Source organism: Carassius carassius, chromosome 26 (genome assembly GCF_963082965.1).
Source record: "Carassius carassius chromosome 26, fCarCar2.1, whole genome shotgun sequence".
Lineage (NCBI taxonomy): Eukaryota > Metazoa > Chordata > Actinopteri > Cypriniformes > Cyprinidae > Carassius > Carassius carassius.
The window spans coordinates 18049589-18075995 of NC_081780.1; the positions used below are offsets into that span (position 1 = coordinate 18049589).

At 38.3% G+C, this 26407-nt stretch overlaps 1 protein-coding gene across 1 annotated transcript in view; it reads left to right on the forward strand.

Annotated features, from left to right (window-relative positions):
• LOC132105931 (proton myo-inositol cotransporter-like) overlaps window positions 1–26407 on the forward strand; it is an 84079-nt gene that overhangs the window by 31960 nt on the left and 25712 nt on the right. Inside the window, exon 4 of the mRNA XM_059511478.1 lies at window positions 16512–16620. Within this exon, the coding sequence (XP_059367461.1) occupies window positions 16512–16620 (109 nt within the window). The remainder of the gene's footprint in view (window positions 1–16511; window positions 16621–26407) is intronic.

Here is a 26407-nt window from a genome sequence, read left to right on the forward strand (position 1 = left end):
TATCATTGCCTTTGAAAGATGGCTTTCTTGGCTTCTTCCTCTGCTGGTGGGTCATCTAGCTCCAGTTTAATGGCTTGCTGAGGGATGTTTGCTAAGGCTGTTTCCTGCACCATATGCTGGTCTCCAAAGTGTTCCTGATAATGCTTGGACCAGAGATGCAGGATGAAGCATAGAGGGGCTTCTTTTGCTGAAGAAACTATGCCATTTCATCTTGCTTTTACACGTATTTGAGTAAGAAATAGGCAGCATAAACAACTCCCATAAACTCTTTTGCAGCTCATACCTCAAGTAAATCTGGTTAATATACGATATGTGGAAATTAGGGGTGTAAAGGTATTTATTATTCATCCCAAACCATCACATTATAAACGTCACGGCTCGGTTCATGCAGTCAGATGATGAATACAGTCAGTAATAGGTGATCAATCCAGAAGGGAGCACATGCAATAATGCAATGTTAACCATCATAACAAGAACAGAAGAAGAGACGATCTACACACCAACCCAAAACAAGAACAGCGAGTTCAGATGGCGCGCAAGAGCTTGAGGAACTGCCTGCTTGTTGTGCGAAAGTTTCAGGTTCTAGAGATGCCCCAGTCAACTGGCTATGAATCAGAACCGGTTTTTAGTTTTATTTTGACCGATCTCCGTTTCAGAATTGCATTGCAGTAATTTTATTTTTTTCTGAAGTTTGTAAAGAGAAGAAAGTAGAAATGTAAATTTTCCTAGTGGAAATTTACATGTTCAGGACCTGTTAAATTTTAGTGAATTGAGTGAGAATTTGCTTTTATGTGTGTAGATGGGTTTTATATTGATTTTTTTGCAACTGTACATCTTGTACTGTTTGCCATTCTGCACAGTTACACCTTTTTAACACCTTGCATCTAAATGTCTGCTTTCATCTCCAGACTTCATTATACTTTAAGTGGCAAGATTTGCAAGTCTTATTTATACCATGACAAGTTGCATATTAAAATGCTGAAGGCATCGTCTTTTTGTTCAGTAATTAGATTTGAAAAAAATGGGTAAAAAATAGGAATGAAAAAATAAGAGCAAAACCATTTTCAGGCCCATTCTCAAAAATAGCACTTTTTAAGTATGAGAAAAGCCTTCCGGGCATATTGTCTGTAAATGCTGAACAAATTTGTTATCTATTTTGTATATGGGTATATAGGTGTGTTTGTTCTGTTACCATCATGGTGATTGTATCATAGAGTGAGACATTGCAAATAACCTACTGTATATTATCTTTTGATGAAAGCATAATGTGAGAAGATTGGATCTCAGGCTTTTAGTGCAGTATATTAACAAGACCAGAGAGCATTAGAGCATAATAATCCATTCAGGAGTTCTGTGATTTTTGCCATGTCATTTTCATTCAACATTCTTTCGGTAGCTTTTATAATATAATGCTCTCAGTTAAAATATACCGCAAATCTTTTTGCTGCTTGTATGCTTCTCTGAGACCTTTTGGTCGATGTTTCTGAAATGAGTAGAAACGGGGGCTACAGGTTTGATGGAATGTCCTGAAATCTTTTATCTGCCACATCTAAATAGATACACACACATACACACTCACCTTTAGAAGGCAAATATTGTCACACTTATGTCTTATAATATGAGGTGAGCTTCTCAATGAATATTCTGCCATTTTGGTGACATTTATAAGGATTGTGGGAAGATGAAAAGAACAGTCGGTTAGAACAATGTCCAAGAAATCCAGAATAATTAGAGCTTTTTCAAGCATGTTCAATAGAAAAGAGGCATGCATTTTCATGCATTTTCATACAGTTCACACATAATAGCTCTTGATTTTATTAGAAAGCGCTGTGGATTTGCACTTTTGGTCTGAAAAGAGATCTAGGAGGTGAAATGTTGCTGAATACTTGCTGATAAGAGTTTGAGAGAACATGGGCGATATTGTTTAGATAAGGAAAATATTCCCAAGATACCATATTTAAAATAATTTGTGCAAATGCACTTTTTTTTTCTTATCCTTACATTGATGTATATGTTTTTGATGGCTATTCAAAGTAGCCTTGCATTTTAATAATTCTTGTTCCTTCTGGCTTACAAATCACTTGCACATCTTTTAAAAATATATTTTATATTGCTAGATACAGTAGATGACCTCAAAACTAGACATTAACAAAACATCAAAACGTCTAAATTTGATGGGGTCTTTAGCTTGGGAATATAAGGTAAGATGATTAGCAGTACAGTAATCATACAAATGCAATAATTGTTGAAATTCAGTACATTTTGACAGCTGAATAACCGTCTATTTTACTATCCATCATTTACTGTGATTTTTATTTTTATTTTTTGTTTTTCTAAATGTTTTTAAGTGATCTCAGTGAAATAATCTGTTTAATTAGCAGCTGGTGTCTCACTCTAAAATGTAAACATTTATGATGAGCTTTTGGGTAAGTCGTGTTTCCAATGACAACAGCACTGAGATCAGGTGGTATTTAGTGGCCCTGTTATCTGTCTCGAATAAATGGGAGAGACAGACAGCTGTGTAAAGCATATTTGTCCCTTATGTTCTTCTGTCATCTGTGAAAACATCATTTTCCATCATACTACGGGATATTGGCAGGCTGTAATGCGCTGTTGACCTGTTATTGCCTTACAGTCAATACCAAACCAATCAAAAAAGTGGCATTTTGTTCTACTCTTGTCCTTAAATGCCTGACATTGAGGAAATTAAATGTCCTTTTAGCCTTTTTTAGAAATAAATCTCTTTTCTTTACCATCTGCTTTGTCATCACTCTTGATCCTTAATGACTTTATCTCGTTTCTTTAGGATTGTATGTATATAAATCCTTCGCCAGTATTTAAGAGTGGGTCTATAAAGTGTTGTTATCAAACCATTTAGTATACAATAATTAACATATATTTACTCTGAAACAGAGTTTTCCAAAACCAAATATAATTTTTTTAAGATTACAATTAGCCAAAAGTGTCCCTAATTGGTGAATCACCTAAATATATGATATTGTGGCGATTATCAGTTATGCCAGTGTTCTGCTCTCACAATAAGAACCGTTTTAGTATTAAGGGATTTAGTCTCAAATTTCACAGCATATCTGTAATTAAAAGGGAGATAGAAAAGGTGTAAAAGAACAAAAGAGAGAGTGAGAAGACCCTTAAATGAAAGTCACAGTAGAACAGAAGCTCGATCAAATTCTAGTCTGCTGCAGTTGTCAGCAAACCTTTTCTGGCTTTTATAAATAAAGAGCCTTGCTTCTACATAATTAGGAAAAAGTATTCTCAGGGTTGCATGGATTCTACCCACACTTGAGGCTTTTGGGGAGATATGCATAAATAGGTAATTCCCAGCTGTAATTAGTTAGAATATGGAAAATAAGAAGAGTCTGTACCATAGAAGATAATACATGTTTGACTTTGAGGCTGTTTGACTGAGCATACTCTATATGGAAGCTTATTTAAATAGCACTAGAAAGTCCTATTCATTCATCGCTCAAACATTTCTTCATACAAAATAATGCATTTCGTTTTTGGAGTAAAAGAGGTGTCCTAGCAAACAAATTTTGTGTTTTTAATTATACTGATTGGCAGTGAAGCTTATCAGTCTGGCATGTTTTGAAAGTACTGTATAACTGTAGCATTTACAATTTCAGTAGAAATTCCCCAACAAATGGATATCACAGAGATATTTTAGTACTGTTATAGAGATTCTTTAGTACTGTTATAATCAAAAAGGTAACACTTTATAATAATAACCAATTCCAATTACAGTATCTAGTTGCTCATTAACATGCCTGTTATTAACATATTCCACATATGACCATATTCTACCTCCCTAATCCTATCCAATACCTAAAGTTACTAACTATTAATAAGCAGCAAATTAGGAGTTTATTGAGGCAAAAGTCATAGTAAATGGTTTGTTAATAGTGAAAATTGGATTTTAAAATATTCACAAACATCTATTTTGTGAATTGGTCTAAACAGAATCATTAAAATAGCTAGTTTAAAGGAACAATTTATTTACATCTGGTTTTATATAAACATGTGGTTTGCGCATGGTTACATTACTGGACAATTTCAGTAAATCGTTCTTGCCCTCGTTTTTTATATCCCTCCTCTGTTTGCCATGACTTTCTAAATCTTTTTTTTTACTCCACTGGCCATAGGGTGCCATCACCAAACAATATGCTTTTCTGAGCTTTGTGCTAGTGAAATGTCACTGCCCATCTGGGAACATATGGTCCTCACCTTGCAAAAGGCCACAAAAGCAAACCCTTATATGACAAAACCTGTGAAAACCTGTCAGGATAAAGACCATTATGTCTGCATGGTGGGAAATGTTGGCATTTTGCCAATACTGATGTAATATACGGTAACACTTTATTTTAGGGTTTCTTAACTAGTTGCTTTTTAGCATGCATATTACTAGAATATTAGCCATTTATAAGTAGTAATTAAGCACATATTAATGTCTTATTCTACATTACCTTATTCTAGAATTTTACGCAATACCTAAACATAACAACTACTTACTAACTATTAATAAGCAGCAAATTAGGTATTTATTGAGGGCAAAGTCATATATAATTGTGAATATGTGTTCTAAAGTGTTACCTAATATACTGTTTAGGGAACATAATTCAGTACTTTAAATGTGATTCTAGAGTTCTGTTTAGTATATACTGCACAGTACTGCATACTTTTATTTTAATTGTAGTTTTGGACTTTTGTCACGTATTAATCGTTTACAAATATGATAGAAATTGGGATGGGGTTAAGCAGGTTGGTTCTAGACCGAGCGCCAACCTCCCGCTCTCACTCGTGAGGCCAATAAGGAAGTGACTAAAACTGCAATTCATCGACTGGCCGCTTGAGGCTGGCTGCAAAAGGGAGTCAGTTCCATAGACTCCCCATGTTAAAATGCCCAACTTTACAGCAGGAAAAAACATGTTTACAGCCTGGTTCAAAAAATGATTTTGGTCTAAATAGCTAATTTTGCCCTTCATGACAACTGTGAGGGGGGTGAATTTTTTTTATAACTCATCCGTTTAAATTATATTAAGACTTAAAGTTCTGCATAATTAAGGGCGTGGCCACTTGAGTGACAGGGAGATTGCCGCTGCTGACACTGCCGTCGCGCTAGGTGGGCGTGGCTACAGCAACTAGCTCCCGCCTTTTTGCCCATTTTTGATTGTCCGGGAGAGTCGCGCGGTGACGCGCTGCCAAGATGGCGACGGCCCGCTCTACACACTTTAGGCTTCAAAAACTCTCTTCAGTAGTTTACGGGTGACGTCACGGACACTACGTCCATATTTTTATACAGTCTATGTTCTAGACCCTTTTTACATGAGCTTCAGCTCCCCTGTCTGTCGTATCAACCCCCTAAAACTATAAGCAAATATCTGAACCGTCAGGCCAGTGTTGTTTCCTCAAGAAAGTTTATCACATTCTCATATGTGATAGAGTCCTGTCAGTTTAAGTAGATTTTAAGCCATTTTCACAAACACAGTAAGGTAATGTTTATTTAGCTAGCCTAATTGTTATTTTTATATCTAATGATCTATCTGAGAGTTCATCCACCCTGAAGATGAAATATTATAACCACTCCTGACGAAGATCTCCTCTCTATCTCCATGGAAACCACTCAGCCAGTTAGCATTACTCTTTCCTAATATTAAAGGTACAATCGTGAACTGAAGCAGTGAAAGGTTAGCAGTACAGCAGCTGGGTCATCACTCGCCAATTATTTTCTGTTAATTTCCAGTCCATTCTAGGGCTGTGCGATTAAAAGAAATCGTCATAAAATCACGATTTTAGCGTGCGCGATTTCTAAATCGCTTTATAGCACGATTTTCCATGGCCCTAACCTCCCGTAGTATGCTATCCGATCCAATCAGAATGCATTGCGCCTAGCGCGAGAACAGACTGGGCATATGCCTATTTCCAGGTTCACACACTGTCTGTGATGCGCCTTTTTTCCGAGCCCATGTAAACGGATCAGAGCGTTCACACTGCACGCGGTAAAAGGCTAGAAATAAAAACGTGCAAAAATAATTAATATCTAACACATGAGCAAAGAGAGAATTGTGAGTGCACAGGACGCAGTTTAAGTGAGAGGAGACACGTTTTAAGTGCACACTCTCTCCGCGCAGAGCAGCGTGTATCTGAGCAAGCACGTCTGGTTTTTTGACAGAGCAAAGGAAATCTGCGTGCGAACAGAGAGATTCGCACTCGTGCATTATTTTAATGTGCTTTCACGTTATTTTTATGCGCTTTTTGCTGCATACACATACTGTATACACACTGCAAACACCTGAGGCACCGATACAATTAATGAGCTCTATGAACAATGCATGGCAAAAAAGAAAAAAAAGTCCCTGTACATGGGATTTTTTTTTTTTTGCCATAAGTCTATACATTTTGTTAAATCTTTACTATAGTGATAATTTTGACTTATGTCTGTTCTAGAGACTTTACAACGTTTTGATAAAGCTCTAATTTGTTTTCTTTTGGAAATATGTTTCAAATTAATCCAGAATGCATTTATGACTGTAAAAGCATATCGGTGTGTGTCACAATCGCAAAATTGATCAAAGAAATCGCGATAGTTTTTTTTTTTTTTTGTCCAAATCGCACAGCCCTAGTTCATTCAATAAATACAGTTAACAATCTAGCTTCTGAGTACTAAGTTATTAACCCAACAATAGCGGGGTCAGTTAATTTTTTGAAGTGGGCCGCGCAAACATACGTGTTTGGTTGTGTGGGCCGCGAGTTGAAAAAGGTTGGGAACCACTGCCTTATACTATTTATTAGAGTAGTTTAGTAGTATTTTATTCTTAAAACATATAAGCCTGTTCCCATCAAAACAAAGGTTTGATGCCAAAATTTTCATAATATTAATATTTTTTTCATTTGAATAAATAACTAATAATGTGCCTGTTAAGACCAACTCGAACATTCGCATGTCGTCGTATCTCTTTTTCATTGCATTGTAAAGAAAACTGGCCAACCAGTACGATTTGCACTTTTGGTCACAAGCCTAGAGCCTCTCTGATTACATAAAACTATGACTAATTTTAATTTTTTATAAAATTGGAAAATTTTTATTTTTTGCTAAATTTAATGTCTACGGCATCTGCTTGTTTAAAATGTGATCACATGCTTAGAAACCTTAATTAAGCTTATTAAGTAAAATGTACTAATATAATTTTTATCTATATCTTATGGAAACCCGTTTTCACCACTGATTAAAAATGAAGGTAATTATAAATTTTTATATTCAGATATAAACTTGCATTTGCAAATTATGAAGTCAGAATTGTGAGAAAAAAGATACTTCATATCCCACAATTCTGACTTAATAACTCACAAATGCAAGTTTATATCTCACAATTATGATAAAAAAGTCAGAACTGTGAGATAAAAAGTTGCAATTACCCTTTTTATAGTATCTGCACTGTGTTGCGTTGTTTTTTCTGCATATCATTTTTGCATGTGGCAATCAAAGCTTTCTTTGTAACATTTTTTTCAGAGCCTAAATGAGCAAAGCTTCTAGGTGACAGAACTAGAGAAAAAAAACACAAGAAAAGAGTGAGAAAGGAAAAGCGAGACCTCGCTTCCATCTCCTGGGCACGTCTGGAAACCTAGCAACCAATCACCCGGGGCAGACTCAGATAACTACCCAGCTGCCAAGGTGCATCTGTGTAGCAGGGCGGCTTGAACGCAACCAAGTCTAGAGATAGAGAAGCTGACATGGTGACTGAAAATGGGAATACCTGGCAACCGGTCTACATGATGCTTGGTCAAAAGCATGTCAAAAGAAATATCAGACTGTCTAATAGCACATTCATCTTATTGTTTCTTTGTTCCCATGGTGTTTATGAAAGAAAGGAGCTGGCATTCGTTCTTTGCTTGCCCTCCATTGAACTCCCTTATAATGACACACAAGTGGTCAGTTGCGCAGACAGTGACTTGTAGCGCAATTAGCATGCGCATATGCTTGATTAGACACTGATAAATGCAGTTGACTGCCTTTCTATGGTTCCAAAGTATATGACACATCGATCAGCCTGCCATCTTTGAATAGATCCAGATATCACTGACAGGAATTTTTGTTGTCAATGAAGGTCACTTGTTCTCAGGCAACACTATCGATCATGGGTTTCTTTTTGGATTGCTTGGTTAGCTGGTGTCTTTCTGGTGGCTGTGATGATGACTTAGAATGCTTAGATGCAGGTCCAGTTCTACGGGGATGCTAGAGGGTGCTAAGCACCCTCAAATTAAATCAATGGCACCCTCAGTTAAAGCTATAATAATGGCATTTCATTGGAAATTTGGTGAACTATCCAGAGAATTATGGTTTGTGCTCTGGAGATCGGTTTCTACAACCCGAATTCCGGAAAAGTTGGGACGTTTTTTAAATTTTAATAAAATGAAAACTAAAAGACTTTCAAATCACATGAGCCAATATTTTATTCACAATAGAACATAGATAACATAGCAAATGTTTAAACTGAGAAAGTTTACAATTTTATGCACAAAATGAGCTCATTTCAATTTTGATTTCTGCTACAGGTCTCAAAATAGTTGGGACGGGGCATGTTTACCATGGTGTAGCATCTCCTTTTCTTTTCAAAACAGTTTGAAGACGTCTGGGCATTGAGGCTATGAGTTGCTGGAGTTTTGCTGTTGGAATTTGGTCCCATTCTTGCCTTATATAGATTTCCTGAAATAGACGTTGTTTGGAGGGAAGCATATGTTGCTATAAAACCTTTATATACCTTTCAGCATTCACAGAGCCTTCCAAAACATGCAAGCTGCCCATACCGTATGCACTTATGCACCCCCATACCATCAGAGATGCTGGCTTTTGAACTGAACGCTGATAACATGCTGGAAGGTCTCCCTCCTCTTTAGCACGGAGGACACGGCGTCCGTGATTTCCAACAAGAATGTCAAATTTGGACTCGTCTGACCATAAAACACTATTCCACTTTGAAATAGTCCATTTTAAATGAGCCTTGGCCCACAGGACACGACGGTGCTTCTGGACCATGTTCACATATGGCTTCCTTTTTGCATGATAGAGCTTTAGTTGGCATCTGCTGATGGTACGGCGGATTGTGTTTACCGACAGTGGTTTCTGAAAGTATTCCTGGGCCCATTTAGTAATGTCATTGACACAATCATGCCGATGAGTGATGCAGTGTCGTCTGAGAGCCCGAAGACCACGGGCATCCAATAAAGGTCTCCGGCCTTGTCCCTTACGCACAGAGATTTCTCCAGTTTCTCTGAATCTTTTGATGATGTTATGCACTGTAGATTATGAGATTTGCAAAGCCTTTGCAATTTGACGTTGAGGAACATTGTTTTTAAAGTATGCCACAATTTTTACAGTCTTTCACAGATTGGAGAGCCTCTGCCCATCTTTACTTCTGCTTCTCTAAGACAAAGCTTTTATAGCTAATCATGTTACAGACCTGATATCAATTAACTTAATTAATCACTAGATGTTCTCCATGCTGAATCTTTTCAAAACTGCTTGCTTTTTTAGCCATTTGTTGCCCCCGTGCCAACTTTTTTGAGACCTGTAGCAGGCATTAAATTTTAAATGACCTAATTAAGTGGATAAAAGTGTAAAATTTCTCAGTTTAAACATTTGCTATGTTATCTATGTTCTATTGTGAATAAAATATTGGCTCATGTGATTTGAAATTCCTTTAGTTTTCATCTTATTAAAATTTAAAAAACGTCCCAACTTTTCCGGAATTCAGGTTGTATTTCAACGTGTTTTTGCAGAGTTGGGCAATGTAGCCAATCACTGACATATCTGTTGATTTCTTGAACACAACAGACAATCAGAGGCATTTTAATTAGAATCCACTCACTGCTCAGATTGTCTGAGTTTTTGTTTAGGTGTTGTGTTCAGCACGAATCATCTCATTTTAACAGGGTGTAGACAAAATTTGTAAATAGTAAATTCATTGTGCCGTGTAGAAAACGTCATTGATTATAACTTTGTGAAATCGCAATGAACTAAGATGATTGACAGCTTTTTAGTGATTATAAACGAGCGCTCTTTGCCCCACAGCAGTAGACGGCACTAAAACCATTTACTAATATAAGAAGCATCCTCAGCGATTTGATTCTGGAGCCGGGCCTGCTTAGATGAAAGATGTTTTTTCATAGTGCTGGGTAGCAAAGTCTCTGGCAAGTCATGTCACTCGGTGGCCATCTTTGAAACACCTTTTGGGCATGCAAGTTCAGCTCCTATCACTTTGAATGGAATAATATCAAATATCTTCAAAACTGTTCACTAAGCTTACGATTACATTTTATATTTAAAATCTCCAGTGAAATCTGACAACAACGGTGTCATAATTGTTGTTTCTTTTGCTCAAATAGCATTATAAAAAGCAAATTTTTAAGGCTAGATCAGGTAGTCACTGATTAAATGTAAGCTATAGTAGGTTATGTAGATTGCAAAAATTTAATATTTGTATATTACATTTTAAAATGCTCATAATCAGATTACAGTTATTTTATGGATTACATGATTACATGTTATTCATACAATAGCAGTGAATGAATCTTTTTTCCCCTTCCCTTTTACATTTTCCTTTCTAAAAATCCTACTGTGTCATACCATTTAGCCTTGAATATATTCACAAATGTTGTTTAAATCAATTTGCAGATCATACTTCTGAATTTGTGGGGGGAAAAAGCACCACTCAACCAATTAGATCATGTATGAAACAAATACTGTAATTATGCAAGTTATGGTGACTTTCAGTCAAAAGTGATTTTCAGTCATTTTTGATTCTGTAAGTCTGGGGGAAAATAAATCTAATCTGGCATGTTTGTAAAGGTTTGTTGATATAATGCAGTAATTCACAATTGATTGTGTCAGCCAACCCCCTTAAAATAAAATATGTTTTTAAAATATATCTCTCAGGAAGTTAATATTTAAAATAATTGAACAGCACATTTGCATGTTTATAGTTCTCTGCTATTGGTTAATGGTGATGTTGACATGCAGGTTAACCAATATAATATTTATATTTTTAGTGTTCAAGTGTTTCAATTATTTTTATGGTTTAGCAGATCTTACATGAAGCACAGTTTGGGGAACCCTGGTGTAATGTAAATTGTAATGCATTTTATAATGTTGAAAATAAATAAATAAATAAATATACATACACGTGTATGCATATATATATATATATATATATATATGCATACACGTGTATGTATATTTATATATATATTATATATATATGTGTGTGTATATATATATATATATATATATATATATATATATATATATATATATATATATATAGGCGTGGTATGTTAATGGTATGTTTGAAACTAGTTTGTTAAAAAGTAATCCAAAAGTAACCTTGTTAGATTGCATTACCTAAAATTAATAACCTTGATTACTTTACTAACTATTTTCAAACATGTAATCTGTAATCAGTAATGGACTACAATTTGTAAGTAATCTACCCAGCACTCATAATAAATGTATTACTATAAATATGTTGCATAAACATTGTTTTGATGTTGTTATCACTGCCCTTGCAATATTTCCATAAACCTTATGACCAAAATATGTTGCTGTTCCAATTATCTCTTTGAACATCTGATAATATTACATTAAATGAGAAAAAAGTTTTTCTTTCAATATAGGATGGAACTCTAATTAAAACCTTCCAGATAGGCATTATCACAAAGTTTATGGGAGATTGCATTGTTACGTGTGACTAAAATGTAATGTTGCCCTTTCATAATGATGTACTGCAGCAAAACTCAGTGGAACCAAACTCAAGTGTTGTGAAATGTTAAAATCATTTTGTGTGTCTCTTTACTGTAAGGAGATCATGTAACAGTAATTTATGTGTAAAATGATTTCCACATAAATAAGTTTTTGCCACAAGAGTCAAGAGTGCACACTCTAATTGCTTACAGAGGTGTTCAAGTAAAAAGGTGTTTTTCTAGCTAGTGTCATTTGCAATTGAGCATAATTGGGGATTCCATGATAGTGAGGATAAAAACGAAAATAATTACCTTCTCTTTTAAAAAAGTAGTTCAACCCACATGCCACACGCAACCCAGGCCCTTCCCCAGCTGCTGTACTGCTAACCTTTCACTGCTTCAGTTCACGATTGTACCTTTAATATTAGGAAAGAGTAATGCTAACTGGCTGAGTGGTTTCCATGGAGATAGAGAGGAGATCTTCGTCAGGGTGACAGCAAATTTAAGGGTGTAAAGTGTGTTAAGAGAAAAACTCAAGGGCTTTCTCGCAGCACTTCTTCAAATATCTTCTCTATTCAGCATTATTCATATTCAAATACTGCATACTGTACAGTATACACTTTACAACACTTTTTTTTGCTGGTATATATATATATATATATATATATATAGTGTGTGTGTATACTTTAAAATATACTTTAAATGAAAAAAGCATGAACCGTACTCACTTGTACACTTAATAAATTTCTTGTTTTGTTTTTATTATTATTATTATTACATAAAAAGCACAAACTGAGAATCAGGATGATACTTTAAAAATATAAAAAATAATGAAAACAAATGGTCCTTCATTTTAGACTGGATCCAGATATATCGTATTCGGTGATGACTTCAGGTGCTTCCTTAGTTTCCAAGTCTGTGCTGTAATTAGATTAAAAGGGCACACAGATGTTTTGCCAATTTTGTTTAGAAGTAAAATTGCATGTCTGTGTGAATGAAGTTAACATCTCATTAAAAGCACTGCTCCTATGTACAGGCCTGATCTGAGCGGTTCATGAATTTGAGTTTGGAGCAGTAATCAAATGAGCGTCTCTAGTTGCTGTCTCTGGAGAATATCCAGTCATCGCTCGGCATGAAAACCTGCAAGCTTCCAATGACAATATCAGGCTAACACAGGACAATTTCTCTCCCAATAGGGTTTTATGTGTGAGTGCATAGAGTTAAAAAATAATACAACCAAAAATTAAAGTTCTGTCATAATTTTCTCCTCCGCGTGTCATGGCAAAGCCTTATTCTGTTATTTTTTTATTTCTCAATACTAATGATTTTTCTGTTGTAGTCTCTTTGCTGATCTTATTGAATGTTTGAATGTATTAACAAATGTATGTAATTTATTTCAATACCATGGATTAGCCACAGTGCAAAGGGAGAAATGACAAAAGGTCACACGAAAGAATTATTCAGGAGTCAGCTTAAAGCACATCTCTTCCATCTTTGTTTGACCCTCTAACTCTAGCACTCTCTATTCTATTTCTATTCTTAAAAAAACTTGCACTATATATATATATATATATATATAAGAAACTAACACTAGCTTCTCTAATATTTGTATATTATTTTTTTATTATGTAATTGTATTTATTATACAATTAACAAGAGTAAAAAAAGGTCCTCTTGCTCTATCCTTTTCCTATTCTATCTTTTTATTTTATTTTTTCGTTTTCCTTTTATTTATTATATGATTTAAAAAATCGTGCTACGTGTACTGCATTAAGCTAACTGTGACTTGTTATAGCACTTGCATATCATTGGTCTTTTGAAATAAGATAAATAAGCTAGAGACAGAGTTTATGTAAATCAAGCGAGGACCTGGCCGATGGCGGGGTCTACCACGGGGTCTTGGAGCAGGTCAATCTGGGTGGTCTCGGTGAAAAGCAGCAGTTAATGTGGGATCCAGGATATCCTGAGACCTGACCCAGGAGCGCTCCCCGGGACCGTACCCCTCCCAGTTGATAAGGTATTGCAGCACCCCACCGTGACGTCTGGAGTCCAGGACCTCTAGCACCCGGAAAGCCTCCGCGCCGTCCACCTCAATGGGGGGAGACTGCACAGGAGTGACCTCCTCCCGGCTCCTCTCTCTCCTGGGGCCGACAGTGGGTCTGAAAAGGGACACATGAAATGTGGGTGAGATCTTGTAATGAGCAGGGAGTGCCAAATGAAAAGAAACGGGTGTTATCTGATGAAGAATCTTAACTGGCCCGATGAAACGAGGAGATTGTTTCCTGCTCGGTAGCTTGAGATGGAGATCTCGTGCAGAGAGCCACACCCACTGGCCGGGTCGGTACCTGGGACCCCCACGCCTCCTCCGATCTGCCTGATGCTGGTAACGGTGAATGGTGCGCTGCAAGTGAACGTGAGCAGCATCCCAGGTGGCCTCGCTGCGCCGGAGCCATGCGTCTACTGCTGGGAGGTCGGATGGCTCCCCGGCCCACGGGAAGAGGGGAGGCTGGAAACCTAAAACACATTGAAAAGGCATTAGACCAGTGGCAGGCTTTAACAGGGAATTCTGGGCATACTCCGCCCAGGCCAGAAAGTGACTCCAGTCCTGCTGATTCTGGTGGCAGTAAGTTCTTAGAAATCGAATCAAATCCTGGTTTAGATGCTCAACCTGCCCATTGGCCTGGGGATAGTAATCAGAAGTTAAACTGACATTGATATTGAGTTTGGAACACAACTCTCTCCAGACACGGTTGGTTTGAATTGTTACTCATGGCAGGTGGAACAGGAGCAGTTGCAGCTGGACTCGGAGCTTGGTTCTCATCCTCGCTCGGCAGGGATATGGCTCGGACAGATCTCACGAGCTCCTCAGTGAAAGCTATTAATTTTACCAGTTGTTGCTGATGGGCGGCCAGCACATTAGCTTGAGAGGATACCTCGGAGGCCAGTCGATGGAAATCTTCTGGATCCTGTTTTGGCAAAGTCTTCTGTGACGAAGAGGCTGAGGTGGTCGGATCCATCTGAAGTATTTTATTAACACAGGTAAGCCAGCAGAGATAGAACTCAAGAGACAGTCATAGAACTCAAGAACACTAGGCAAGGCCAGTATAAATAACTCAAAACAGCACACAGGTAAGGGCAATCCAAGAATCGTAACTCAAACAGGCATGGGTATAGGGCTGGCAGCTTAGGTTCAAAAACGAGATCATAGTCCAAGTCAAAATCACAAGAACAAACACGAGAAATAAGCTAGAGACAGAGTTTGGGTAAATCAAGACTTCACAAATGAACAATGACCAGAGCAGTCCAGATAAAGGGAAGCTGAGGGTACACAGGTGATAATAATGCAATGATAAGGAGATTAATCAGGAGATAATGAGCAGAGGTGGATAATGGGAAAAGTCCAAATACGCAGGAGAGAGGGATCTGGTGAAACCAGGAGGAGGTGTTGTTGAGCGTTCCGTGACATATATATATATATATATATATTGTGGCGGGGTGGAAGGAATACGCAGGAGCAAACTCAAATGTAAAGCCCCAGAGGGTGGATTCTATTATAAAGTGAAGGGTTGCGGGGGTGATGGCGGTGATTCAGCGTGCAAAGGTGCTCTCACTCGGGTCCAGGTGCAGGTGAGTCGGTGGAGTGCTCGTGGCAATGTCTTCCGGTCACAGGCTGCTTTCTGGAAGGAAGAGAGGAGAGTCAGTGTGCTAGCTCGTGGAGAGGCTTCTCACCCTTTTCCTGAGTGCACGCTGTTTATATGAGGCCCGTGATGAGAGGCAGGTGTGGGTGATCAGCCCGTGATGAGCCTCAAGCCGGTGCTCCTCGTGAATTACCAGGGCGACGCTGATGTGGAATCGGGACACTCGTCACAATATATACAGTGTATATATATATATATATATACTGCACGATGTGTCGTTTAAGCATCGATATCGCAATGTACGAATCCACGATAGTCACATCGCAGGATGTGCGATGTAGGCTGTCGTAGTTGATCTGTTGTTCATTAACTGTACGTGCCAGCTGCTCCCCGGCCCTTGACGAATGTGATTCACGGATTAATTGCACAACTTATCCATCAAAGAGTTAAAGTTTATCATTTGCATGTGTTTTTAAGTCCTGTCAGTAACAGGGTAGAGAGAGAGAGCGTGCGAGAGAGAGAGAGAGAGAGAGTAAGCGAGCCTTGGCCGCACACTCACCATCTTCAAACAACACGAGCGCTGTCTTGCTCTCTCTCCCTCGCACATATTAATCAATTGACACGATGGTGTCGATGTTTAAATCATTTAAAATGAGAATGTAAGTGTGCTCACCCCATTTTTGTTTGTAAGAAAAAATTTGATTCGATTTCATATCGCAATATATATCGCAGAAAAATAAAATATTGCAATGTCATTTTTTCCCAATATCGTGCAGGCCTAATATATATGTATGTATGTGTGTGTGTGTGTGTGTCAGTCAATATAAAGTTTGGAAAACCACCATTTCTTAGTGTTGCTTCTTCACGGGTCAGTTGATATTTTTGGTTGTTTTAGGAGCCTGAAAAGAGCTTTGCTTCAATCCATAAACTGAATACCATTCATTCCTAAATCTTCATCCGTGACTTCACCAAGGCTTTCAAATCTCATTTAATCCATTTAATTGCTGTCAGTGTAAATGAGGCTTTAACAGAGGTAGTTCTTATAATAGTATGTGAGTCATTCTGGTTGTTGATGCAGGTCTACATGTTGACGTAAATATGTATTTATATTTGTGCTTTCAGAGGGCCCGGTGATCTGGCGCATGTTGACCTACCCTCCGGCACGCCGTGCTCTCATTGTGGGTTGTGGACTCCAGATGTTCCAGCAGCTTTCTGGCATCAATACGGTCATGTAAGTCTCATTTACTCAAATCTTTAGCTCAATTTTCAAGTCATCTTCAAATCTCTTTAAACTTAACTCTTTAAACTTAAACTTAAGCCAAATAAAATACTATTATTAATTCTGTTAATTTCTTAGGTGGCCATGTTGTAAAGTTTTATAAAAAGCATTTTACTAAATAACTTATTATGGTTTCTTAGAACAAAACTCATAAACTCTGTTTTAGAAACCTACTTAGCTGCCTTGAGGTCTACATATGGAACATCATCTTTGCCGGCAGCAGAGATCACGTGGTCGGTTGGCTGCTGTCAGCAACTACTGAGAGGGGCCCCCTTGAGGGGGATCCCGATAACAGTGTCATTGCACTTTATTGCATTGACGATCAAAGGGGTGCTCACACAGTGTCGTTGTATTTTATTCTTAACCAGTCATTGTCTTGGGGCCCCAGGCCAGCTTGGGGCCACAAGCAATTGCTTGGTTTGCTTGCCTTGCCGCGATGGGCCTGATCTTGGGTTACCCATGTAACCCAAGTTACTCACATTTTACTGCTGGTTATATATGCTCTATATAATCGTGTATGTGATGAATAAAAATCTATAATCTTGGTTCCCTGAGAGAGAACACTTTGCGGAATGCAGCCAGCATGACCGGTGCCTGAAGCATGTGTGAAACAACTCCAATCCTATTGGTCCACGTGGCCTGTGATGTCATAGGCAGGTACCCTAAAGTACAAAAGGGCACCTGCTGAATACGTCACCAGCTCAGTTTTCTGAGGAGATGTAAACAGGCAATCCGAAGGCATAGCAAGGGAACGCACCATCTCGTTCCCTCTCGTGGAACAATGTTTACATGGGTAACCCCAGTTGTTCCCCTTCTAGGGAACTCAATGCTGCATCCTGGTGGACACTTTGGGGAACGATATCCTATCACGCCATGCCGAGGCACATGTCTCTCCACCTGGTGAGAGTGCACCAAGGAGATGACAGACATACACCAAACCTTTCTTCAGAAAGGGGCCAAGCCATTGATGCCTCGGGCCACTCAAATAAATTGGTAGAAACAGGGAGCCTGATTCCAGATAAGGGAGAACATTCTGACCAAGCTAGGAACCCAACCATCCTCAGATAGCTATGCTAAGACCACTAAGAGCCTGGAAGCCTAGTCTCAAAGATTGCTACCAACAATCTGAGCTAGGACACAGCTATCCACAGATAGCTGTATCCAAAGGGTCTTATGACAAAGGACCTTCCTTGAGGGCTCCCCAGACCAAGGGGCTCATGGAGACCACTACTTAAAAACCCTAAGAAAGCGAGCAGTCACATAGCTTTCCTCAAATACCTAGGAAGGGGCCCCCGATGGGACCAAAACTAAAATCCAAGTAAACCTTCCTGTAGCTGACCAGACCACAGAGAGTGGGCTATCTACTTACGATTCTAGCAGGGGAGATAGCACTGTCTAGGCATATGTTAAAACCCTAAGAAGGGGAGCAGTCCATAACCTAGCATATAGATATTCTCAGAAAGTCTTGTACCTAGGAAGGATACCAGAAGGGGACCGACTGAGACTACGCAGACCACCAGCAGTGGGCTGTCTAATTATAAACCATATAAGGGGAGACAGCACAGACTAGGCAGGGCTCAAGGAGACTGTTACTTGAAACCCCTAAGCATTTGAGCAATCACAGAGCTAGCAAATAGCTATCCTCTGATAGCTACAATTCCAGGAAAGGGCAAGTTAACACAGCTAGCTTCAGGGGGCTGTATTTAAGTAAGCCCATCCTGCCATAACAATAGCCAAAATATAACCACCTTTAGATAGCTATACTAAGGAAGTCTCCATTCAGTTTCAGTCCCATAGTATGCTAGTGAGCACTGATATATTGACCAGAGGCTCACAATAGGAGATCAAGACCATCAAGTAAATGATTTGCTAAAGAGCGAACACATAAAAACCCATTAGTCCAGATCAAAGCCTGATGCAAGCAACAGCCATAACACTAGGTGGCTGGACACAACTATCCTTAAATAGCATTTCCCTCAGATAGGGTTAAAGTCTGCCCAGACCATGAAGCAGGCTAGAACAAAGCTGCCATCAGACTGCTATATTCCATGCAAAGCAAACCTGAGCTGGAGAATAATCATCCGCAGACAGCTACACTCACAAACTTATCATCCAGCTAAACACAGGACGGAACATTCCCCGTAACCACTCTAGATTACTGAAACACCCTGAGAGAGAAAGCTCGCAGCGTCTTTCCACAGATCATTTAGTATGTATCCATGCCCAGTGAGGCTCTCTACACACAATAGCATGCATATTAGAGAGGCATGTCTGAGCTGAATATAGCTCCGCCCACAATCTAGCATGCCCTGAGCAAAAATGACTCGATGCTCACTCTTAATCGTTATAGCAACATTAGCAGTAACAGCGGCATCTGGCAACCCGATTGTAAAGGGTTTGTGAACGCTGCAGATCAAAGCAATCGCTGTGAGCTGATAAAAACTGAGCCGCGGCAACAACCCGAGACAAACGCTTTGCCCCATATCCCACGGGAATAGGAACAAGCGCAAGCAGAGCTATCAGTGTGACTCAACACAAAGAGCACGTTGTTGCGGAGACAAAAACATAAAGGTTAGAATATGGCCACAAGTGTTAGAATCCAAACATGGAGGCACACATTCCTCAAAGCGCTGCTCGGGTCATGTTTCACACACATTGACAAACAGACGGTTCCGAGGACAACAAAAGCAGGTGCCCGTTTATACTTTTAACCCTTGTGCGTTGTCGGGGACGTTTTCGTCCACTAGGGGGTAAAGTTGAGTCTTATTTTGGCCACAACTTTCTCTGTGTTTGAGCTAATGGAATGATTTTTGGTGACAAATCTTATTTTGACCCATATTTTGGGAAAATGCTTTGAAATTTTTCAAAAACTCAACGGTACACTGTGGGCAAATTCACTACCCTTTCGTGATGTTTGTGGATGAAAACATCCACTAAATTAAACTGCTGTAAAAATGTATCAGATAAATATTTTTTTAATTTTTTTTTGCATAAATCTATTAATCAACCTCAGTCCTGATCAAAACTACCAAATTTTTAACAAAAATTCCAAGATTTTAACTTTTTAATTACCAAGTTCATAAATGATGTCACTGATTTGGGAAAAAACACACAAAATTACATATTTTCAATATAAAAAGTGATTGTGGACTGGATTTTTTTTACCTTTTATCACAGTCTTGGGCATGTCAAAGATTAGTAACAAGATTGGCTTTGATGCATTGTTAGTTTTTGTGCAGCATTAGATTTAAAATTTTTCTCCCTAATTTGTTGTTGGTGGCTGTTTTTGCCCCATTGACTTCCATTATAACGACATTTTTTGAATGCAAAGCCATGACACCATATAATCATGCATTCTTGATTGTTTGTGGTTTTCATTTTTGGTAAAAGGTAAAAAAAATTATTTTAACAGTTGATCACTAGGTGGGACCATTAACCCTTTAAATAGGCCTGTGCAAAAAAAAGGCTTGGTTTCTGGCTTGTATGGAGTTATATGGAGTATAATAGCAAATTATAGTGTGTGTGTGTGTGATAGAAAGAGAGAGAGAAAGGGAGGGTGTGAGAGAGACCTTTGTGCACTTACCTTGACGTACAGTATCTGAAAAAATCAAAATATGCACCTCATGCTCTCAGAACTACATGGAGTAAACAATAAAAAAAGAAGTGTGTTTACACACCTGCTTCCTTTTGATGGTGAAAAGTACAGATGGCCTTTATGTGAAATGCTCCTCTTTTCTTGATGGTAAAGCCAGTTTAAAACCTTAAAATCCTGTAAAAAAATTTACTTTGCATCAAATTTATGAACATAATGTATTATGAACCAAAATGCAATACCAACTTCAAATGCTGGAGGGGTCACGCTACATAATCATTTCTAAAACTTTGGTACAAGTCAAGCCCTTTCTCGTGTTGCTTGCTGCTCTTCTCACCATTAAATATCCAGCACGATGGCATGCAAGTGTTTAAATCCACGTACTTTGCTTTTGTTTAGTCTATTCGCTTGTTAAGTCTGGCGTCACGTAGCAGCGCTTCCGCGTCCAAACGCTCTATCAGTTACCACGAGAAAACAACAAAAGGTGCTAATATAAACTCACATATGATAGAATACTAGCGAAAAAGTTATAATATTAACCTTTAACTCCATACCGAAGTGCCAGATAGCCAGACAATGAAAATATAAATATTAAAAAAATATATAAAAATTATTTGTCTTTGGGACGCTGTGAGCACGGAGACTGTAGTGTATATTGTATGTTTGAAAGCGTTCAACTTAAATTATCAATATGAATAAACAGTGCTCATAAACGGCTGCTGAGGTCATATTCTCAAGTGAAGCGAGTTGAGGCCTGGACCCGGAAACAGCGCTTCTTACGTCATCACTTAACAACCGAATACTTTCACCACCATTAAAAGGCAGCAGGTGCATAAATACACTTTTGTTTACTCCATGTAGTTCTAAGAGCTGAGGTGTACATTGTGATTTTCTGAAATACATTAAGGTAAGTGCGCAAAGGTCTCTCTCACACACACTCTCTCTCTCTTTCTCACACACACACACACACATACACACTCAATATAATATGCTGTCATACTCCATATAGCTTCATATACAAGTCAGAAACTAAGCTTTTTTTGCACAGGCCTATCTAAATGGTTAATGGTCCCACCTAGTGATCAACTGTAAAAATAACAAATGTTACCTCTTCCCAACAGGGAAAACCACCAACAATCAAGAATCTCACATACACACAAACACTTTAATTTGCTGTTATACTCCATATAACTCCATATACAAGCCAGAAACTAAGCCTTTTTTTGCACAGGCCTATCTAAAGGGTTAATGGTCCCACCTAGTGATCAACTGTAAAATTAACAAATTTTACCTCTTCCCAAAAGGGAAAACCACAAACAATCAAGAATGCATGATTACATGGTGTCATGGCTTTGCAATCAAAAAATTTCGTTATAATGGAAGTCAATGGGGCAAAAACAGCCACCAACAACAAATTAGGGAGAAGAAATTTTTATCTAATGTTGCACAAAAACTAAAAATGCATCAAAGCCAATGTTGCTACTAATCTTTGACATGCCCAAGACTGTTATAAAAAGTAAAAAAAAAATCCAGCCACAATTACTTTTATATTGAAAATTAGTCATTTTGTGTGTTTTTTCCCCCATATCAGTGACATCATTTATGAACTTGGCAATTAAAGAGTTAAAATCTTGGATTTAAAAAAAAAAAAAACATTTGGTAGTTTTGATCAGAACTGAGGTTGATTAAAAGATTTATGCAAAAAGAAAATTGAAAAAAAAATATGCATCTGATACATTTTTACAGCAGTTTAATTAAGTGGATGTTTTCATCCGGAACAACTCGAAAGGGTAGTGAATTTGAACAATCCACAAGGGTTAAATACCCACCTATGACATCACAGGCCACATGGACCAATAAGATTGGAGTTGTTTTACACATGCTTCAGGCACCAGTCATGCTGGCTGAATTTCCCAAAGTGTCCATCAGGATTCAACATTGAGTTCCCTAGAAGGGTAACTACATTTAAGGAAGCATTGTTATTTAAATGGAACCACTAGTGACTGATTTAGAAGACTCTACATAGACAGCAAATCCAAACACAGCACAAATTGTACTCCTCAGAAATTGCACAAAAGAGACAATATACCCTTAAAGAGTTTGATATTACCATGTTGCTAAGCTAACATTGTTATACTTTAATAAACATAAAAACAAATAGCACTTACAAATATTGGGTAAAATAGTAGTTGTTGTTTTGTTGTTGTTGTTTTTTTTTCAGAAAATGAATACTTTGTTTAATGAGAATAGTTTTACTTTTAATTGATATAAAAGCATATTTCTCAAACTATCCTAAAATTTTTTAATGGAAACTCAATGGAAACTTTTTGTAAAGTCTTTGATGTTTAGGTGTTTATTGGAATGTGTTTTGTTTTTATTCTCTTTTTATTGTGATGTTGTGCCTAGTGAAATTTCTCCTTTGGGGACCAATAATGGAACAATCCTAATATGATGAAAAAAATGTGACAAATGGAATTTCCTTTATGTGGGAGGCCAGACTGGATGATTCACAACTGATACAAAAATCATAAGTTGCTTATTCACATTCACAGATGTGACTGTGCCTATAATTCTCATTTTAGCTGAACTTTAATGGGTACCTTACTAAAGTGTGATTTCCTCTTAGTGATCTCTTGTCTTTTTCGCTCCTTATGCACTGAACTATTTTTCAAGCATTGTAAACAATCTCGGAATGTGTGCTGTTGCTAGGCAACCCTTCATGGCAAAATGCGAAGTGTTTATGGGAGGGAGAGGAGAAAAAAGTGTGTGTGACTGTGCGTTTACTTTTCCTCAGGTGTCATTTTGGAAGATGACGGGTAATGGGTCATAAAATGACATTCTCAATCAATCAAACACCTTAATTCTTATCCTTCTGTTGCTGTCAATCAATCTGTTCATATCAGGTTTAGACAGACAGTAGAGCAGCAAAGATTTACAGGTACAATCATACACAGATATATGACTTATTTGTGAGGTTTAACCTGATGTGCTATTTCATATTTACCCACAATCCACTACTCCTCAATCATTTCTGCACTGTCAGATGTCAGTCCTTTGTACAAAGGAAGTCTTGTTTCGGGATGTAATGTCTGTCAGGCTTAACCTCAGCAAGAAGCATTGTATAGGGGGACATGTGCCGATTTTATGTTGGTCAGAAATATTGATTTGGTTCAGACAAGCATGTAGGACTATTCTTTGTAACACTGTAGTGACATAATGTGAACCTTTACTTATATAGCCTATTCAAAGCACTGGCAAAAGTAATTACTATACAGTATATCAAAGAGATATTTTATTTATTTATTAATAAACTACTGTTTTCTCAGTCAGTGTGTCATCTTCAATACAGTGAAAGCACTGTTAGAGAGATCTGTGAGGCAGATAGACTATACTTTGAGTCTTGCTGTGCTTAAGTTTTGTGCAGCACTTAAGAGCGCACAGACAGAGACTGCAGAAAGCGCGTCCTGTTTGTTTTCTTTATTTTACAAAAGCGCAATGTCTTTTTGATTTTTAGTGTATGCAACTAAAAGTAGCCTCTTGACAATTTCAGATGGCTTATTACTATTATATATATGAACAAAAATAACAGCATTTTTTCTCCAACACTGATGTTGAATCAGCATATTAAAATGATTTCTGAAGGATCATGGGACACTGACGATTGTTGTAATGGCTGGTGAAAAATTTGCCTTACCATTTATTATATAAATATAATATTATACAAACCCGATTCCAAAAAAGTCGGGACACTGTACAAATTGTGAGTAAAAAAAAGAATGGAATAATTTACAAATCTCATAAACTTATATTTTATTCACAATAGAATATAGATGACATATCAAATGTTGAAAGTGATACATTTTGAAATGTCATGCCAAATATTGTCTCATTTTGGATTTCATGAGAGCTACACATTCCCAAAAAGTTGGGACAGGTAGCAATAAGAGGCCGGAAAAGTTAAATGTAGATATAAGGAACAGCTGGAGGACCAATTTGCAACTTAGTAGGTCAATTGGCAACATGATAGGTATAAAAAGAGCCTCTCAGAACTCAAGATGAGCAGAGGATCACCAACTGCGGCCAAAAATAGTGGAGCAATATCAGAAAGGAGTTTCTCTGAGAAAAATTGCAAAGAGTTTGAAGTTATCATCATCTACAGTGCATAATATTATCTCAATCTCTGTGCGTAAGGGTCAAGGCCGGAAAACCATACTGGATGCCCATGTTCTTCGGACCCTTAAACGGCACTGCATAACATACAGGAATGCTACTGTAATGGAAATCACAACATGGGCTCAGAAATACTTCCAGAAATCATTGTCGGTGAACACAATCCAACGTGCCATTTGCCGTTGTCACGATCATTAGATGGAGTGCCCATGAGCTTCAGTAGATGGCACTCCAGTCAGGACCATTCCACCCATTTACCACCAGTTGTCACTTGGACACTAGCACCTCTCAAACTGTTGCACCACACCCGAACTACATTACCCATGAGTCACTGCATCACAATCACCCTGCCACACCTGCACCTCATTCATCAGCCAATTTCCTTGCCACACCTGCACCTCATTTACACACACACATAAAAGCAGCACACTCACTCTCACTCACTGCGAAGTCTTGTTTAGCCAGTCTGACATTTCCAAACGTTTTCCCTGTGTTTATTATTCCTGTGTTTTGACCTTTGGACTGTTTATTTCGACTCTGATTCTCTGCTGCCTGTCCCGATCCCTGCTTGTTTCTGATTACGATTCTGGTTATCCCTGACATAAACGCATAAGTTGGCTTACTGGATTCATGGCTGACCTGGATTTACTCCTTAAAGCTGCTGGATCCTGGTTTGGCGAAGTCTTCTGTAACAATGAGTTGGAGGCGTTCGGATCCATATGCAGCATTTATTAAACAGAATGGTCATACAGGCAGAGATCAAAAATGGCGTCAGGTGTGTCAGGGATAACCAGAATCGTAAGTCTGACAAACGCTCGGAAATGTCAGACTGGCTAAACAAGACTTCGCAGTGAGTGAGAGTGAGTGTGCTGCTTTAATGTGTGTGTGTAAATGAGGTGCAGGTGTGGCAAGGAAATTGGCTGATGAATGAGGTGCAGGTGTGGCAGGGTGATTGTGATGCAGTGACTCATGGGTAATGTAGTTCGGGTGTGGTGCAACAGTTTGAGAGGTGCTAGTGTCCAAGTGACAACTGGTGGTGAATGGGTGGAATGGTCCTGACTGGAGTGCCCTCTACTAAAGCTCATGGGGACTCCATCTAATGATCGTGACAGCCGTTGCCGGCTAATACTCTATAGGTCAAAAAAGAAGCCATATCTAAAAATGATCCAGAAGCACAGTCATTTTCTCTGGGCCAAGGTTCATTTAAAATGGACTGTGACAAAGTGGAAAACTGTTCTGTGGTCAGACGAATCAAAATTTGAAGTTCTTTTTGGAAAACTGGGACGCCATGTCATCCGGACTAAAGAGGATAAGGACAACCCAAGTTGTTATCAGCGCTCAGTTCAGAAGCCTGCATCTCTGATGGTATGGGGTTGCATGAGTGCGTGTGGCATGGGCAGCTTACACATCTGGAAAGGCACCATCAATGCTGAAAGGTATATCCAAGTTCTAGAACAACATATGCTCCCATCCAGGCGTCGTCTCTTTCAGGGAAGATCTTGCATTTTCAAACATGGCAATGCCAGACCACATACTGCAACATCAATTACAACATCATGGCTGCATAGAAGAAGGATACTGAAATGGCCAGCCTGCAGTCCAGATCTTTTACCCATAGAAAACATTTGGCGCATCATAAAGAGGAAAATGCGACAAAGAAGACCTAAGAGAGTTGAGCAACTAGAAGCCTGTATTAGACAAGAATGGGACAACATTCCTATTCCTAAACTTGAGCAACTTGTCTCCTCAGTCCCCAGACGTTTGCAGACTGTTATAAAAAGAAGAGGGGATGCCACACAGTGGTAAACATGGCCTTGTCCCAACTCTTTTGAGATGTGTTGATGCCATGAAATTTAAAATCAACTTATTTTTCACTTACAATTATACATTTTCTCAGTTTAAACATTTGGTATGTCATCAATGTTTTATTCTGAATAAAATATAGAAATTTGAAACTTTCACATCATTGCATACTGT